This window comes from Oncorhynchus keta, chromosome 6, assembly GCF_023373465.1.
Source record: "Oncorhynchus keta strain PuntledgeMale-10-30-2019 chromosome 6, Oket_V2, whole genome shotgun sequence".
Classification (NCBI taxonomy): domain Eukaryota; kingdom Metazoa; phylum Chordata; class Actinopteri; order Salmoniformes; family Salmonidae; genus Oncorhynchus; species Oncorhynchus keta.
Genome location: NC_068426.1, coordinates 3700975 through 3718303, shown reverse-complemented (window position 1 = coordinate 3718303; position 17329 = coordinate 3700975). Strand labels below are relative to the sequence as shown.

The window sequence follows — 17329 nt, the reverse complement described above, 5'->3', positions numbered from 1 at the left end:
GCAGGTAGCCTAGTGGTTAGAGCGTTGGGCCGGTAACCAGCAGGTAGCCTAGTGGTTAGAGTGTAGAGGCGGCAGGTAGCCTAGTGGTTAGAGTGTAGAGGCGGCAGGTAGCCTAGTGGTTAGAGCGTTGGACTAGTAACCAGCAGGTAGCCTAGTGGTTAGAGTGTAGAGGCGGCAGGTAGCCTAGTGGTTAGAGCGTTGGGCCGGTAACCAGCAGGTAGCCTAGTGGTTAGAGCGTTGGGCCGGTAACCAGCAGGTAGCCTAGTGGTTAGAGCGTTGGGCAAGTAACCAGCAGGTAGCCTAGTGGTTAGAGCGTTGGACTAGTAACTGAAAGTTTGCAAGTTCAAATCCCCGAGCTGACAAGGTAAAAATATGTCGTTCTGCCCCTGAACAGGCAGTTAACCCACTGTTCCTAGGCCGTTATTTGAAAATAAGATTTTTTTTCTTAACTGACTTGCCTAGTTAAATAAAGTTAACATATATGTACTTTTTAGTATAACTATCCACATTTTACTGCCGAGTAACGAACAGCAAAATCACTAGGTTATGCATTGGGCTGAGTGAGAGTTTCAAGTTTGGGGATGGTGAAATATCACCATAAAAAAAATGCACCTATTGTAATAATGCTTCACATGCATCATAGCATTTGTAGACTTATGTAAGATAGTGTACTATTCGTAATATGATGGGTAGATTGTCATAATTTAGTCTTAATAATATAACTCAATCACTGTAAGCAAAACAAATATTGCATGGCCGAGCGCGTGTAGTGTACCAGGCTACGGCTGGTATCGGAGACGTTGACCTATTCTATTGGTCTTTGTCCACAAAGAAATAGCCCAAACAGACTCTGGGGACAGTTGTGGGACGATAGATCCCCAATTCATACAACCAGTTGGCCTGATATATATATATAGTTAAAGCTATGAATCTGATGCAGCAGTTATGGATGAAAAATAACAAGCGACCCTCCCCTCTACCCAAAACAATAATTAAAACATAACGTGGACAGCAGAGAACATGTCTACTGTTTACCCTGACTCCCAACACAGACCAGAGCATTAGATATACACTTACTACTCTTATTGACGGTCCGAATGGGGGAGAAAAAAAAAGAGCCTTTTATAAACGCATTTCATGCAGTTCTACATCATTTTAGAGACGAGCAGGAACTTAAAAATAAAAGAACAAAATAATCCACCACAGAGCACGACGACCAATGAGCGCATTGCTGGAACACCGGAGACATTTTTATTTCTATTCAGGCTATTGTTTAAAAAAGTTTGGAACAATGATAAAGTTGTCTATCAACTCTAAACATTTAGCTCAACAGAACCAGGAACAACGGAACCAGGAACAACGGAACCAGGAACAACGGAACCAGGAACAACGGAACCAGGAACAACAGAACTATCTGGTCATCAATGAATTAAAGAAAAGTACTTTTTTTTTTTTTTTAACACAGCGAACGCAAATCTTCACTTGGACCTTTTATTTGGAAAACGATCTTTTTCTTATTTAATGTATTTTATTCCATGATATTGTTATAAAATAGATTTGTGTTGGCTGTGATTAGGGCATGGAAATATAAGAACATCTGCTAGGCTAAATGAACAAACTAGGCATGCATAGCTCACTGCATGATCCTCAAACCAAAGACTGGCCAAACTCCTGCTTATAAAAGTGAATTGAAAGGCACTCTAGAATTACCATATAGCCTAATAAGGCATTTTTAGTTTTCTTATTATGTAATTCTAAGAAATATATATATATATTTTTTTATTTAGTTTTCTACAGCCTGTTGAAATTTTCAATGTCAATTGATAGTGACAGAATTACACATTTACTTACCTAAGCAAAGTAAATATTTTCTCTCCTCGACTATAGAAGGTTGTAGCGCAGACTCTGATTATCATAGAGACCAACCGAATATATCCCATATATGCCTCGGAGTCACCAGTCCTTTCCATGACATTTTACAGCTTGTTTCTAGCATAAAGCATTGTTATAGAACGCTTTTTATAATCAGGTCCATTTAATTATTTTCAATGTTAAGCTAACAGGGATACATCAGTAGGACCTAGTACACGGGCACAGATATTGTCTTTTTTTTTAGGGCGAATACATTTGAACTTTTTTGAAGAACCATTTGACTGGCCACATATATCCATTAGTTAAGGTTTACATCAGCAGGAGCAGGCCAGGGATTATGGATGGGACAACCTGTCCATTGTAGTGTGTAATGCAGTGTAGGCTAAACCATTTTTAAGGGATAGATCAGCTTTAATATTGCAGATTGTGGCTTCCATCAGTATAATTGTCTGCATCCATTTTTATTATATTTCCTTTATTGTCCCCTAACCCTACCACCCCTTCCCTAATTGGAGTAAACTAATGGACAACAAAACTTGGGCTTCTACTTCCATCTAATAGACTGAACATACTATACACATTTTACAGACATCGTATGTTATACATTGGTTATCTTGTTGTTATTAGTCCCACCCTTCAGCTCCATTCAACTCCTCCCATCTATCTCTCAACACCATCCAGACCCATCCTTCAGCTCCATTCAACTCCTCCCATCTATCTCTCAACACCATCCAGTCCCATCCTTCAACTCCTCCCATCTATCGCTCAACATCATCCAGACCCATCCTTCAGCTCCATTCAACTCCTATCTATCTCTTAACACCATCCAGTCCCATCCTTCAGCTCCATTCAACTCCTCCCATCTATCTCACAACACCATCCAGTCCCATCCTTCAACTCCTCCCATCTATCGCTTAACATCATCCAGACCCATCCTTCAGCTCCATTCAACTCCTCCCATCTATCTCACAACACCATCCAGTCCCATCCTTCAACTCCTCCCATCTATCGCTTAACATCATCCAGACCCATCCTTCAGCTCCATTCAACTCCTCCCATCTTTCTCTCAACACCATCCAGTCCCATCCTTCAACTCCTCCCATCTATCTCTTAACACCATCCAGACCCACCCTTCAGCTCCTTTCAACTCCTACCATCTTTCGCTCAACACCATCCAGTCCCACCCTTCAGCTCCATTCAACTCCTCCCATCTTTCTCTCAACACCATCCAGTCCCATCCTTCAACTCCTCCCATCTATCTCTCAACACCATCCAGTCCCACCCTTCAGCTCCATTCAACTCCTCCCATCTTTCTCTCAACACCATCCAGTCCTTCAGCTACCCTTAACCCCTCCCATCTATCTCTCAACACCATCCAGTCCCACCCTTCAGCTCCATTCAACCCCTCCCATCTTTCTCTCAACACCATCCAGTCCCATCCTTCAACTCCTCCCATCTTTCTCTCAACACCATCCAGTCCCATCCTTCAGCTCCTCCCATCTATCTCTCAACACCATCCAGTCCCACCCTTCAGCTCCATTCAACTCCTCCCATCTTTCTCTCAACACCATCCAGTCCCATCCTTCAACTCCTCCCATCTTTCTCTCAACACCATCCAGTCCCACCCTTCAGCTCCATTCAACTCCTCCCATCTTTCTCTCAACACCATCCAGTCCCATCCTTCAGCTCCTCCCATCTATCTCTCAACACCATCCAGTCCCATCCTTCAGCTCCTCCCATCTATCTCTCAACACCATCCAGTCCCACCCTTCAGCTCCATTCAACTCCTCCCATCTTTCTCTCAACACCATCCAGTCCCACCCTTCAGCTCCATTCAACTCCTCCCATCTTTCTCTCAACACCATCCAGTCCCATCCTTCAGCTCCTCCCATCTATCTCTCAACACCATCCAGTCCCACCCTTCAGCTCCATTCAACTCCTCCCATCTTTCTCTCAACACCATCCAGTCCCACCCTTCAACTCCTCCCATCTTTCTCTCAACACCATCCAGTCCCATCCTTCAACTCCTCCCATCTATCTCTCAACACCATCCAGTCCCATCCTTCAGCTCCTCCCATCTATCTCTCAACACCATCCAGTCCCACCCTTCAGCTCCATTCAACTCCTCCCATCTTTCTCTCAACACCATCCAGTCCCACCCTTCAGCTCCATTCAACTCCTCCCATCTTTCTCTCAACACCATCCAGTCCCATCCTTCAGCTCCTCCCATCTTTCTCTCAACACCATCCAGTCCCATCCTTCAGCTCCTCCCATCTATCTCTCAACACCATCCAGTCCCACCCTTCAGCTCCATTCAACTCCTCCCATCTTTCTCTCAACACCATCCAGTCCCACCCTTCAGCTCCATTCAACTCCTCCCATCTTTCTCTCAACACCATCCAGTCCCACCCTTCAGCTCCATTCAACTCCTCCCATCTTTCTCTCAACACCATCCAGTCCCATCCTTCAACTCCTCCCATCTTTCTCTCAACACCATCCAGTCCCATCCTTCAGCTCCTCCCATCTATCTCTCAACACCATCCAGTCCCACCCTTCAGCTCCATTCAACTCCTCCCATCTTTCTCTCAACACCATCCAGTCCCATCCTTCAGCTCCATTCAACTCCTCCCATCTTTCTCTCAACACCATCCAGTCCCACCCTTCAGCTCCTCCCATCTGTAAGTCGCTTTGGATAAAAGCGTCTGCTAAATGGCATATATATTATTATTATTATTATCTATCTCTCAACACCATCCAGTCCCATCCTTCAGCTCCTCCCATCTATCTCTCAACACCATCCAGTCCCACCCTTCAGCTCCATTCAACTCCTCCCATCTTTCTCTCAACACCATCCAGTCCCATCCTTCAGCTCCTCCCATCTATCTCTCAACACCATCCAGTCCCATCCTTCAGCTCCTCCCATCTATCTCTCAACACCATCCAGTCCCATCCTTCAGCTCCTCCCATCTATCTCTCAACACCATCCAGTCCCATCCTTCAGCTCCTCCCATCTATCTCTCAACACCATCCAGTCCCATCCTTCAGCTCCTCCCATCTATCTCTCAACACCATCCATTTTGGATTTCTATTTGCCATATATTTTTCCGCTATGATGTTTCACAAAAGCTCAACCTTGTTATTCTCATAGTTTTGAGAGATTGTACATTTTTAAGATACACATTTTTGAGTATTGAGTATTATTATGTTATTGATCGATTGACGATGACTTTTCAAATCACCCAGCAGTGCTATTTGCAGAGTTGACTTCAATATAGGTAAATGTTTCAATTCTTCAGCCATTCCTGAACCTGCTACCCCAAAATAAGTTCTATACGGACAGTAACAATTGTATTTTATTTTTTATTTTATTATATTCTTTTTTAATATTTTATTTATTTATTTATTTTCGAATGTTGATTTAATGATTCTGACTTTTCACAGAAAAATCTGTATAGCTGGGATGGTTCTATCCCCCTATACACAGGGCATTCAGAAAGTATTCAGACCCCCTTGATTTTTTTCCCACATTTTTTTTCCCTCGTCAGTCTACACACAATACCCCGTAGTGACAAAGCAAAAACAGTTTTTTAGACATTTTTGCACAAAAAACCCCAGACATATCATTAGTATTCAGACCATGTATACAGTACTTTGTTGATGCACGTTGTGCAGCACTTATAGTCTCGAGCAAAGTACAGAGAGATCCTTGATGAAAACCTGGTTCAGAAAGGCACACACCTGTCTATATAAGGTCCCACAGTTGACAGTGCATGTCAGAGGAAAAACCAAGCCATGAGGTTGAAGGAATTGTCCGTACAGCCACAGGACAGGATTGTGTAGAGGCACAGATCTGGGGAAGAGTACCAACACATTTCTGCAGCATTGAAGGTTCCCAAGAACACAGTGACTTCCATCATTCTTAAATTAAAGATTTTTGGAACCACCAAGACTCTCCTATTTCTGGCCGCCTGGTCAAACTGAGCAATCAGGGGAGAGGGGCCTTGGTCATGGTGGTGACCAAGAACTCAATGGTCACTCTGACAGAGCTCCAGAGTTCCTCTGTGGAAATGGGAGAACCTTTCAGAAGGACAACCATCTCTGCAGCACTCCACCAATCAGGCCTTTATGGTAGGGTGGCCAGACAGAAGCCACTCCTCAGCCCACTTGGGCTAAAGGATGAAACAAGATTCTCTGGCCTGAATTTCAAGAGTCAAGTCTGGAGGAAACCAGGCACCGCTCATCACCTGGCCAATACCATTCCCATGGTGAAGCATGGTGGTGGCAGCATGCTATGGAGATGTTTTTCAGCAGCAGGGACTGGGATCGAGTCAGGATCGAGGGAAATATGAAAGGAGCAAAGTACAGAGAGATCCTTGGGGAAAACCTGCTCAGGACCTCAGACTGGGGCGAAGGTTCACCTTCCAACAGGACAATGATCCGAAGCACACAGCCGAGACAACGCAGGAGTGGCTTCAGGACAGGTCTCTGAATGTCCTTGAGTGGCCCTGCCAGAGCTTGGACTTGAACCCAATCTAACTTCTCTGGAGAGACTTGAAAATAGCTGTGCAGCAACGCTCCCCATCCAAGCTGACAGAGCTTGAGAGGATCTGCAGAGAAGAATGGGAGAAACTCCCCAAATAAAGGTGTGCCAAGCTAGTAGCATCAGACCCAAGAAGACTCAATACTGTAATCACTGCCAAGAGTGCTTCAACAAAGTACTGAATAAAGGGGCTGAATTGTTATGTAAATGTGATATTTCCATTTTTTTTTTTATTTAACTTTTTTTAATACTGACTAGACCGGCGCGCGGGTCCGACATCCTGACTAGACCGGGCGCGTGCGTCCGACATCCTGACTAGACCGGCGCGCGGGTCCGACATCCTGACTAGACCGGGCGCGTGCGTCCGACATCCTGACTAGACCGGGCGCGTGCGTCCGACATCCTGATTAGACCGGGCGCGTGCGTCCGACATCCTGACTAGACCGGGCGCGTGCGTCCGACATCCTGACTAGACCGGGCGCGTGCGTCCGACATCCTGACTAGACCGGGCGCGTGCGTCCGACATCCTGACTAGACCGGGCGCGTGCGTCCGACATCCTGACTAGACCGGGCGCGTGCGTCCGACATGCTGACTAGACCGGGCGCGTGCGTCCGACATGCTGACTAGACCGGGCGCGTGCGTCCGACATGCTGACTAGACCGGGCGCGTGCGTCCGACATCCTGACTAGACCGGGCGCGTGCGTCCGACATGCTGACTAGACCGGGCTCGCGACATGCTGACTAGACCGGGCGCGCGCGGCATGCTGACTAGACCGGGCGCGCGCGGCATGCTGACTAGACCGGGCGCGCGCGGCATGCTGACTAGACCGGGCGCGTCCGACATGCTGACTAGACCGGGCGCGTCCGACATGCTGACTAGACCGGGCGCGTCCGGCATGCTGACTAGACCGGGCGCGTCCGACATATCCTGACTAGACCGGGCGCGTGCGTCCGACATCCTGACTAGACCGGGCGCGTGCGTGCGACATCCTGACTAGACCGGGCGCGTGCGTCCGACATCCTGACTAGACCGGGCGCGTGCGTCCGACATCCTGACTAGACCGGGCGCGTGCGTCCGACATCCTGACTAGACCGGGCGCGTGCGTCCGACATCCTGACTAGACCGGGCGCGTGCGTCCGACATCCTGACTAGACCGGGCGCGTGCGTCCGACATCCTGACTAGACCGGGCGCGTGCGTCCGACATCCTGACTAGACCGGCGCGCGGGTCCGACATCCTGACTAGACCGGGCGCGGCGTCCGACATCCTGACTAGACCGGGCGCGTGCGTCCGACATCCTGACTAGACCGGGCGCGTGCGTCCGACATCCTGACTCAGACCGGGCGCGTGCGTCCGACATCCTGACTAGACCTGGCGCGTGCGTCCGACATCCTGACTAGACCGGGCGCGTGCGTCCGACATCCTGACTAGACCGGGCGCGTGCGTCCGACATCCTGACTAGACCGGGCGCGTGCGTCCGACATCCTGACTAGACCGGGCGCGTGCGTCCGACATCCTGACTAGACCGGGCGCGTGCGTCCGACATCCTGACTAGACCGGGCGCGTGCGTCCGACATCCTGACTAGACCGGGCGCGTGCGTCCGACATCCTGACTAGACCGGGCGCGTGCGTCCGACATCCTGACTAGACCGGGCTCGTGCGTCCGACATCCTGACTAGACCGGGCGCGGGCATGCTGACTAGACCGGGCGCGTCCGACATGCTGACTAGACCGGGCGCGCGGCATGCTGACTAGACCGGGCGCGCGCGCATGCTGACTAGACCGGGCGCGCGCGGCATGCTGACTAGACCGGGCGCGTCCGGCATGCTGACTAGACCGGGCGCGTCCGACATATGCTGACTAGACCGGGCGCGTCCGACATATGCTGACTAGACCGGGCGCGTCCGACATATGCTGACTAGACCGGGCGCGTGCGTGCGACATCCTGACTAGACCGGGCGCGTGCGTCCGACATCCTGACTAGACCGGGCGCGTGCGTCCGACATCCTGACTAGACCGGGCGCGTGCGTCCGACATCCTGACTAGACCGGGCGCGTGCGTCCGACATCCTGACTAGACCGGGCGCGTGCGTCCGACATCCTGACTAGACCGGGCGCGCGTCCGACATCCTGACTAGACCGGGCGCGTGCGTCCGACATCCTGACTAGACCGGGCGCGTGCGTCCGACATCCTGACTAGACCGGGCGCGTGCGTCCGACATCCTGACTAGACCGGGCGCGTGCGTCCGACATCCTGACTAGACCGGGCGCGTGCGTCCGACATCCTGACTAGACCGGGCGCGTGCGTCCGACATCCTGACTAGACCGGGCGCGTGCGTCCGACATCCTGACTAGACCGGGCGCGGGCGTCCGACATCCTGACTCAGACCGGGCGCGTGCGTCCGACATCCTGACCAGACCGGGCGCGTGCGTCCGACATCCTGACTAGACCGGGCGCGTGCGTCCGACATCCTGACTAGACCGGGCGCGTGCGTCCGACATCCTGACTAGACCGGGCGCGTGCGTCCGTCATCCTGACTAGACCGGGCGCGTGCGTCCGTCATCCTGACTAGACCGGGCGCGTGCGTCCGACATCCTGACAGACCGGGCGCGTGCGTCCGACATCCTGACTAGACCGGGCGCGTGCGTCCGACATCCTGACTAGACCGGGCGCGTGCGTCCGACATCCTGACTAGACCGGGCGCGTGCGTCCGACATCCTGACTAGACCGGGCGCGTGCGTCCGACATCCTGACTAGACCGGGCGCGTGCGTCCGACATCCTGACTAGACCGGGCGCGTGCGTCCGACATCCTGACTAGACCGGGCGCGTGCGTCCGACATCCTGACTAGACCGGGCGCGTGCGTCCGACATCCTGACTAGACCGGGCGCGTGCGTCCGACATGCTGACTAGACCGGGCGCGCGCGGCATGCTGACTAGACCGGGCGCGTGCGTCCGGCATGCTGACTAGACCGGGCGCGTGCGTCCGACATCCTGACTAGACCGGGCGCGTGCGTCCGACATCCTGACTAGACCGGGCGCGTGCGTCCGACATCCTGACTAGACCGGGCGCGTGCGTCCGACATCCTGACTAGACCGGGCGCGTGCGTCCGACATCCTGACTAGACCGGGCGCGTGCGTCCGACATCCTGACTAGATCGGGCGCGTGCGTCCGACATCCTGACTAGATCGGGCGCGTGCGTCCGACATCCTGACTAGACCGGGCGCGTGCGTCCGACATCCTGACTAGACCGGGCGCGGCGTCCGACATCCTGACTAGACCGGGCGCGTGCGTCCGACATCCTGACTAGACCGGGCTCGTGCGTCCGACATCCTGACTAGACCGGGCGCGTGCGTCCGACATCCTGACTAGACCGGGCGCGTGCGTCCGACATCCTGACTAGACCGGGCGCGTGCGTCCGACATGCTGACTAGACCGGGCGCGTGCGTCCGACATGCTGACTAGACCGGGCGCGTGCGTCCGACATGCTGACTAGACCGGGCGCGTGCGTCCGACATGCTGACTAGACCGGGCGCGTGCGTCCGACATGCTGACTAGACCGGGCGCGTGCGTCCGACATGCTGACTAGACCGGGCGCGTGCGTCCGACATGCTGACTAGACCGGGCGCGTGCGTCCGACATGCTGACTAGACCGGGCGCGTGCGTCCGACATGCTGACTAGACCGGGCGCGTGCGTCCGACATGCTGACTAGACCGGGCGCGTGCGTCCGACATGCTGACTAGACCGGGCGCGCGCGGCATGCTGACTAGACCGGGCGCGTCCGACATGCTGACTAGACCGGGCGCGCGCGGCATGCTGACTAGACCGGGCGCGCGCGGCATGCTGACTAGACCGGGCGCGTGCGTGCGACATCCTGACTAGACCGGGCGCGTGCGTGCGACATCCTGATCTCAGACCGGGCGCGTGCGTCCGACATCCTGTAGACCGGGCGCGTGCGTCCGACATCCTGACAGACCGGGCGCGTGCGTCCGACATCCTGACTAGACCGGGCGCGTGCGTCCGACATCCTGACTAGACCGGGCGCGTGCGTCCGACATCCTGACGAGACCGGGCGCGTGCGTCCGACATCCTTACGAGACCGGGCGCGTGCGACTTGCTGACTAGACCGGGCGCGTGCGTCCGACATCCTGACTAGACCGGGCACGTGCGACATGCTGACTAGACCGGGCGCGTGCGTTCCCCATTGCGTGTATGTTGATTTTTGTCCACCCACACCAGACGCGATCAGGACATACAGGTTGAAATATCAAAACGAACTCTGAACCAACTATACTAATTTTGGGGACAGGTCGAAACACATGAAACATTCACGGCCATTTAGCTAGCTAGCTTGCTGTTGCTAGCTAATTTGTCCTGGGATACCTGAAATGCACTTGCAGCATGTCAAGCATCACAAATAGAAGTTCTATTTTAGCGCCTGGCTACGCATAACCTCACTAGCAGTGGTGGGTGCACTGATCGAATAACACTCAGCATGCAGATATGCATTTTGCAAATGTTTTTTGGGGGGTGGGGGGGGTCCAAATCTGACTCCTACGATCACACGTACAGTATCTCTCCTCTCCTGGTGAAACAGGCTAGCTGTCATACATTTAGCATTCATTACATGTTGGTCATTTAACAGACGCTCTTATCCGGAGCGACTCGCAGTCAGTGCATTTAAAACAACCACATCACTGTCATTGTAAATCAGCACTTACTTCCTGTGTCCTTTTTTGTTCCAGGTGTGACATCATTGGCAGCCTCATCTTGGATCTAGCATGGCCTTCAGCAAAGGATATCGCATCTACCACAAGTTGGACCCGCCCCCGTACAGCGTCATCGTGGAAACCAGGAACAGAGATGAATGCCTCATGTTCGAGTCGGGCGCCGTCGCCGTGCTATGTAAGACGCACACTGATTGGTCTAATAGATTATCACAGATACTTTTGTTAAATACATTTTTTTAAAGGCCAATTTAATAAAATGCTTAAATTTAAATTCCCCACCTTAAACCACGCTGTGTTTAGATAGATTGATTATACGGGAGAATGTCATCAACATGCAGATCATAAGATACGATCATAAGATACGATCAGAAGGTCATAAGATTCGATCATAAGATTCGATCATAAGATTCGATCATAAGATTCGATCATAAGATTCGATCATAAGATTCGATCATAAGATTCGATCAGAAGGTCATAAGATAAGGTCATAAGATAAGGTCATAAGATAAGGTCATAAGATAAGGTCATAAGATTCGATCATAAGATTCGATCATAAGATTCGATCATAAGATTCGATCATAAGATTCGATCATAAGATTCGATCATAAGATTCGATCATAAGATTCGATCATAAGATACGATCATAAGATTCGATCATAAGATTCGATCATAAGATACGATCATAAGACAGCCCCTTATCCCTCGCCTCTATAAATCAGTCCTGCTGCAGTGCAATGGAGAACGAAGTGAGGAAAACGGGTTGAAATTGTGTCTCTTCAACCAGTTTAGTTTACTAGCAATGCACCTGAATAGGTTTAATCTTGTCCATTTCTGGGTGGTGCTGAAAATATATATTTGCATCTTAAGGCCAAGCCCTACATACTGAAATTACATCTATTGGTATTTTGGTCTATATAATATTAATATACTGTATATTTTTTAAATAAACATAAAATGTCACCTCGATGAATGTATATTTGCTTTAGTGTATTGGGCTCGTGAGTGGCGCAGCGATTTTAAGGCACTGCATCTCAGTGCAAGAGGTGACACTACAGATCCGGGTTCGATTCCAGGCTGTATCACAACTGGCTATGATTGGGAGTCCCCGTAGGGCGACGCACAATTGGCCCAGCGTCGTCCGGCCGGGGTAGGCCGTCATTGTAAATAAGAATTTGTTCTTAATAACTGACTTGCCAAGTTAAAAAACTTTTTTTTTTTTTTTTTTAAATCAACATTGTAATGAATGAACAACGCATAATGTCAAAATGGACTCATATTTTCCTAGAATTTTACCTATTCATTAAAAATGAAAAGCTGAAATGTCTTGAGTCAATAAGTAATCGTTTTGTTATGGCAAGACTAAATATGTTCAGATGTAAAACTTTACCTTAACAAGTCACATAATAAGTTGAATGGACTCACTCTGTGTGCAATAATAGTGTTTAACATGATTTTCTAATGACTACCTCATCTCTGTACCCCACACACATATAATTATCTGTAAGTTCCCCCAGTCGAGCAGTGAATTTCAACCACAAAGACCAGTGAGGTTTTCCAATGCCTCGCAAAAAAAAAACGGCATCTATTGGTAGATGGGTAGAAATTAAAATACAGACATTGAATATCCCTTTGAACACGGTGAAGTTATTAATTACACTTTGGATGGTGTATCAATACACCCAGTCACTACAAAGATACAGGCATCCTTCCTAACTCAGTTGCCGAAGAGGAAAGAAACCGCTCAGAAATGTTTCACCATGAGGCCAATGGTGACTTTAAAACAGTTACAGAGTTTAATGGCTATGATAGGAGAAAACAAGAATGTTGATCCATCCTCAGTTGTTACTCCACAATACTAATCTAATCGACAAGGAAGAAAGCCTGTACAGAATAAAAAATATTCCAAAACATGCATCCTGTTTGCAACAAGGCAGTAAAGTAATATTGTCAAAAATGGACAAGCTATTGGCCAGTCTTATTTTTAGCCATGATGCTCCTGTACTGCCCATGTCCGAGTGATGCAAGTGGGAAGAACAGGCCGTGGCTCGGGTGGCGGTGGTACCTGATTAACTTCTTGGCCTTCCTGCAACACCTGGTGTTGTAGGTGTCCTGGAGGGCAGACAGTGTGAACCCAGTGACGCGTTCAGCTTAGTGTACCTCCTGTAGCACCTTGTGGTCCGCGGCGGTGGAGTTGCCGTACCAAGCTGTGATGCAACCCGACAGTATGCTCTCTATGGTGCTCCTGTAGAACACTGTGATGCAGCCCGACAGTATGCTCTCCATGGTGCTCCTGTAGAACACTGTGATGCAGCCCGACAGTATGCTCTCTATGGTGCTCCTGTAGAACACTGTGATGCAGCCCGACAGTATGCTCTCTATGGTGCTCCTGTAGAACACTGTGATGCAGCCCGACAGTATGCTCTCGATGGTGCTCCTGTAGAACACTGTGATGCAGCTCGACAGTATGCTCTCGATGGTGCTCCTGTAGAACACTGTGATGCAGCCCGACAGTATGCTCTCTATGGTGCTCCTGTAGAACACTGCGATGCAGCCCGACAGTATGCTCTCGATGGTGCTCCTGTAGAACACTGTGATGCAGCTCGACAGTATGCTCTCGATGGTGCTCCTGTAGAACACTGTGATGCAGCCCGACAGTATGCTCTCGATGGTGCTCTGTGAGGTTGTGTCCGTGTGGTTTGACCATTTCAGCTCTTCGAAGACGCAGAGGAACTTGGACATTTTGTACAATCACAACAGCGGCCTCTTTGATGAGGATGGGGGGGCGTGCCCACCCTGGTTCCTCCTGAAGTCCATAATGAGCTCCTTTGTTTTGCTGACATTGATGGGATTGTTTACCACATCGTCAGAATGCCTTCCTCGTCCCTGTAGGCACTCTCGTTGTTGTTGGTAATCAGGCCTACTACTGTCGTTGTTATCAGAGAACTTGATGATGGCGTTGGAACCGTGTGAGGCGATGCAGTCGTGGGTATACAGAGTGTACACGAGGGGACTGAGGACTACACCGTTGTGGTACCACTCTCCATATTTTCAAGCATAGTGGTAGCTGCATCATGTTATGGGTATGCTTGTAATCGTTAACGACTGGGGACAGGCAAAATCCTAGAGGAAAACCTGGTTCAGTCTGCTTTCCACCAGACACTGGGAGATAAATTCACCCGTCAGCAGGACAATAATGTAAAACACAAGGCCAAATCTACACTGGAGTTGCTTACCAAGAAGACATTGAGTGGCTGAGTTACAGTTTTGACTTAAATCTGTTTAAAACGATCAACAACCAATTGTGACAGAGCTTGAAGAATTTTGAAAATAATAAATGGGTAAAAGTTGCCCAATCCAGGTGTGGAAAGCTCTTAGAAACTCAGCCAGAAAGACTCACAGCTGTAATCACTCTGAGAAACTCAGCCAGAAAGACTCACAGCTGTAATCACTCTGAGAAACTCAGCCAGAAAGACTCACAGCTGTAATCACTGCTAAAGGTGCTAAAGGTGATTCTAACATATATATATATTTATCTATTCAAGATATATTAAGGTTTTATTTTTCATATTTCTTTTTTAAACAAATGTTCAAATTTTTTCTTCCAATTTGACATTAGTGTATTTTGTGTAGATCGTTGACAACCAAAAAAAAGACAATTAAATCCATTTTAATCCCACGAATTATGTAAAAGTCTTGGGTTGTGAACACTTTCTGAGGCCTTGTCCAGTAACTATTTTACGTTACATTGTTAGTGTTGTCTTTTCGTATAATGTCCCGTCTCTTGTCCACCCGCCAGCGGCTGCAGAGAAGGAGGCCATTAAGAACACCTACACCAAGATGATGGACGCCTATGGGATTCTGGGAGTCCTACGCCTCAACCTGGGTGAGTCACTTCACACCTGGGGGGGGGGTCTGATTACTGTAAAACACCCTATTGGATGCAACACCGTGTAATCATATAGCCTAGCATGGATCTAATGTTATCCCTGTGAGGATGGGTCCCCCTACCCTTTGACAAGTATTAGGGCTGGGTGGTGTAATGTATTTTACTATACATTGAGTGTACAAAACATTAAGAACACCCGCTCTTTCCATGACACAGGTGAATCCGGGTGAAAGCTACTATCCCTTATTCATGTCACTTGTTAAATCCAATTCAATCAGTGTAGATGAAGGGGAGGATACAGGTTAAAGAAGGATTTTTAAGCCTTGAAGCTATTGAGACATGGATTGTGTACGTGTGCCATTCAGAGGGTGAACGGACAAGACAAAATATTTAAGTGCCTTTGAACGGGGTATGTTGGTAGGTGCCTGGTTCACCGGGTTGTGTCACGAACTGCAACGCTGCTGGGGCTTTTCACACCCAGCAGTTTCCTGTGTGAATCAAGAACGGTCCACCACCCAAAGGACATCCAGCCAACATGACACAACTGTGGGAAGCATTGGAGTCAACATAAACCAGCATCCCTGTGGGAAGCATTGGAGTCAACAAAAACCAGCATCCCCGTGGGAAGCATTGGAGTCAACATAAACCAGCATCCCTGTGGGAAGCATTGGAGTCAACATAAACCAGCATCCCTGTGGGAAGCATTGGAGTCAACATAAACCAGCATCCCTGTGGGAAGCATTGGAGTCAACATAAACCAGCATCCCTGTGGGAAGCATTGGAGTCAACATAAACCAGCATCCCTGTGGGAAGCATTGGAGTCAACATAAACCAGCATCCCTGTGGGAAGCATTGGAGTCAACATAAACCAGCATCCCTGTGGGAAGGTTTAGACACCTTATAGAGTCCATTTCGGAAGGGTTTCTGAAGGGAGAAGTGGGTGGTACAACTCAATATTAGGAAGGTGTTCTTAATGTTTTGTCCACTCCGTGGATACCGGTATTGATGGACGGACCGGTTTGGGTTTTTTCTTTACCTTGATATGAAAACTTGAAATCGGTCGACCTCTAATTCAAGGCGCTGCCCACTATATTCCAACTATTGAATTAGAATAATCTTTACATTTCCATGATTTCAACAGTTCACCAATATAACAAGGCCTGGATGTTTTGTCCATATCATGCAGCCCTGAGTGGCACAGTGTGGAAAGGATAACAAAAAAAGTGCAGGAAATGCTGAAAATCTCTACGATAATGCCGAAATCTCTACGATAATGCCGAAATCTCTACGATAATGCCGAAATCTCTACGATAATGCCGAAATCTCTACGATAATGCCGAAACCTCTACAATAATGCCGAAATCGCTACGATAATGCCGAAATCGCTACGATAATGCCAAAGCAGTTACGACAATGCCGAGGCCGTTACGATAATGCCGAGGCCGTTACGATAATGCCGAGGCCGTTACGATAATGCAGAGGCCTTTACGACAATGCGGAGGCCTTTACGATAATGCATAAATCTGTACGGCAATGTCAAAAACCTCAACGATAATGCTGAAATCTCCACGATAATGACGAAGCATTTACGATAATGCTGAGGTCTTTACGACCATGCTGAAATCTGTACGATAATGCCAGTCTTTACGATAATGCTGAATCTTTACAATAATGCTGAGATCTTTACGGTCATGCTGAAGTCTTTACGATAATGCGGAGGTCGTCCGATAATGCGGAAGTCATTGCGATAATGTCGAATCTCTATGATAATGCTGGAATCTGTATGCCAATGTCGAAATCTTTAAGGTAACACCGACAATATTTATGATAATGCTGAAATGTGTTATGGCAATGCTGAAATATTTATGATAATGCTGAAAAAGCTTTGCAGTAATGCTGAAATCTTTATGATAATGCTGAAAAATGGTTTGGTTGAACTGTATAAAACCATCAAAATATAGAAATACCCATTTTAAATCGCTTATGTTTGTGTTTACCACCCTAGGGTCATGAATATTAAACATTTTTATTATTAATAAATATAAAATACTGCCAGATAACGTCAAAATGTGATATGATATCTTGGCCATATCGCCCAGCCCAATGAAGCATGGTTGATCACATGGCAAGTGCACAACATTCTTCCTAGTTGTAATCAAATCCATTACAGAGGGTTGCTAAAACAATGTGTTGAACTGTAGGGTTGTGAGAAGCCTTCTTCTTTAGGGAGCCAGTAGTCTATATAGTAAGTCCTGCCTGTTGACTGCAGAGCTTCTCTGTCTCCTGCCCTCTGCTTGAT

At 48.9% G+C, this 17329-nt stretch overlaps 1 protein-coding gene across 1 annotated transcript in view; it reads left to right on the top strand.

Moving 5' to 3' along the window:
* Window positions 1-17329, top strand: part of synj1 (synaptojanin 1) — a 132110-nt gene that overhangs the window by 2441 nt on the left and 112340 nt on the right. Inside the window, 2 exon segments of the mRNA XM_052520222.1 lie at window positions 11160-11319; window positions 14941-15027. Of these exon segments, the coding sequence (XP_052376182.1) occupies window positions 11196-11319; window positions 14941-15027 (211 nt within the window). The 5' untranslated portion in view covers window positions 11160-11195.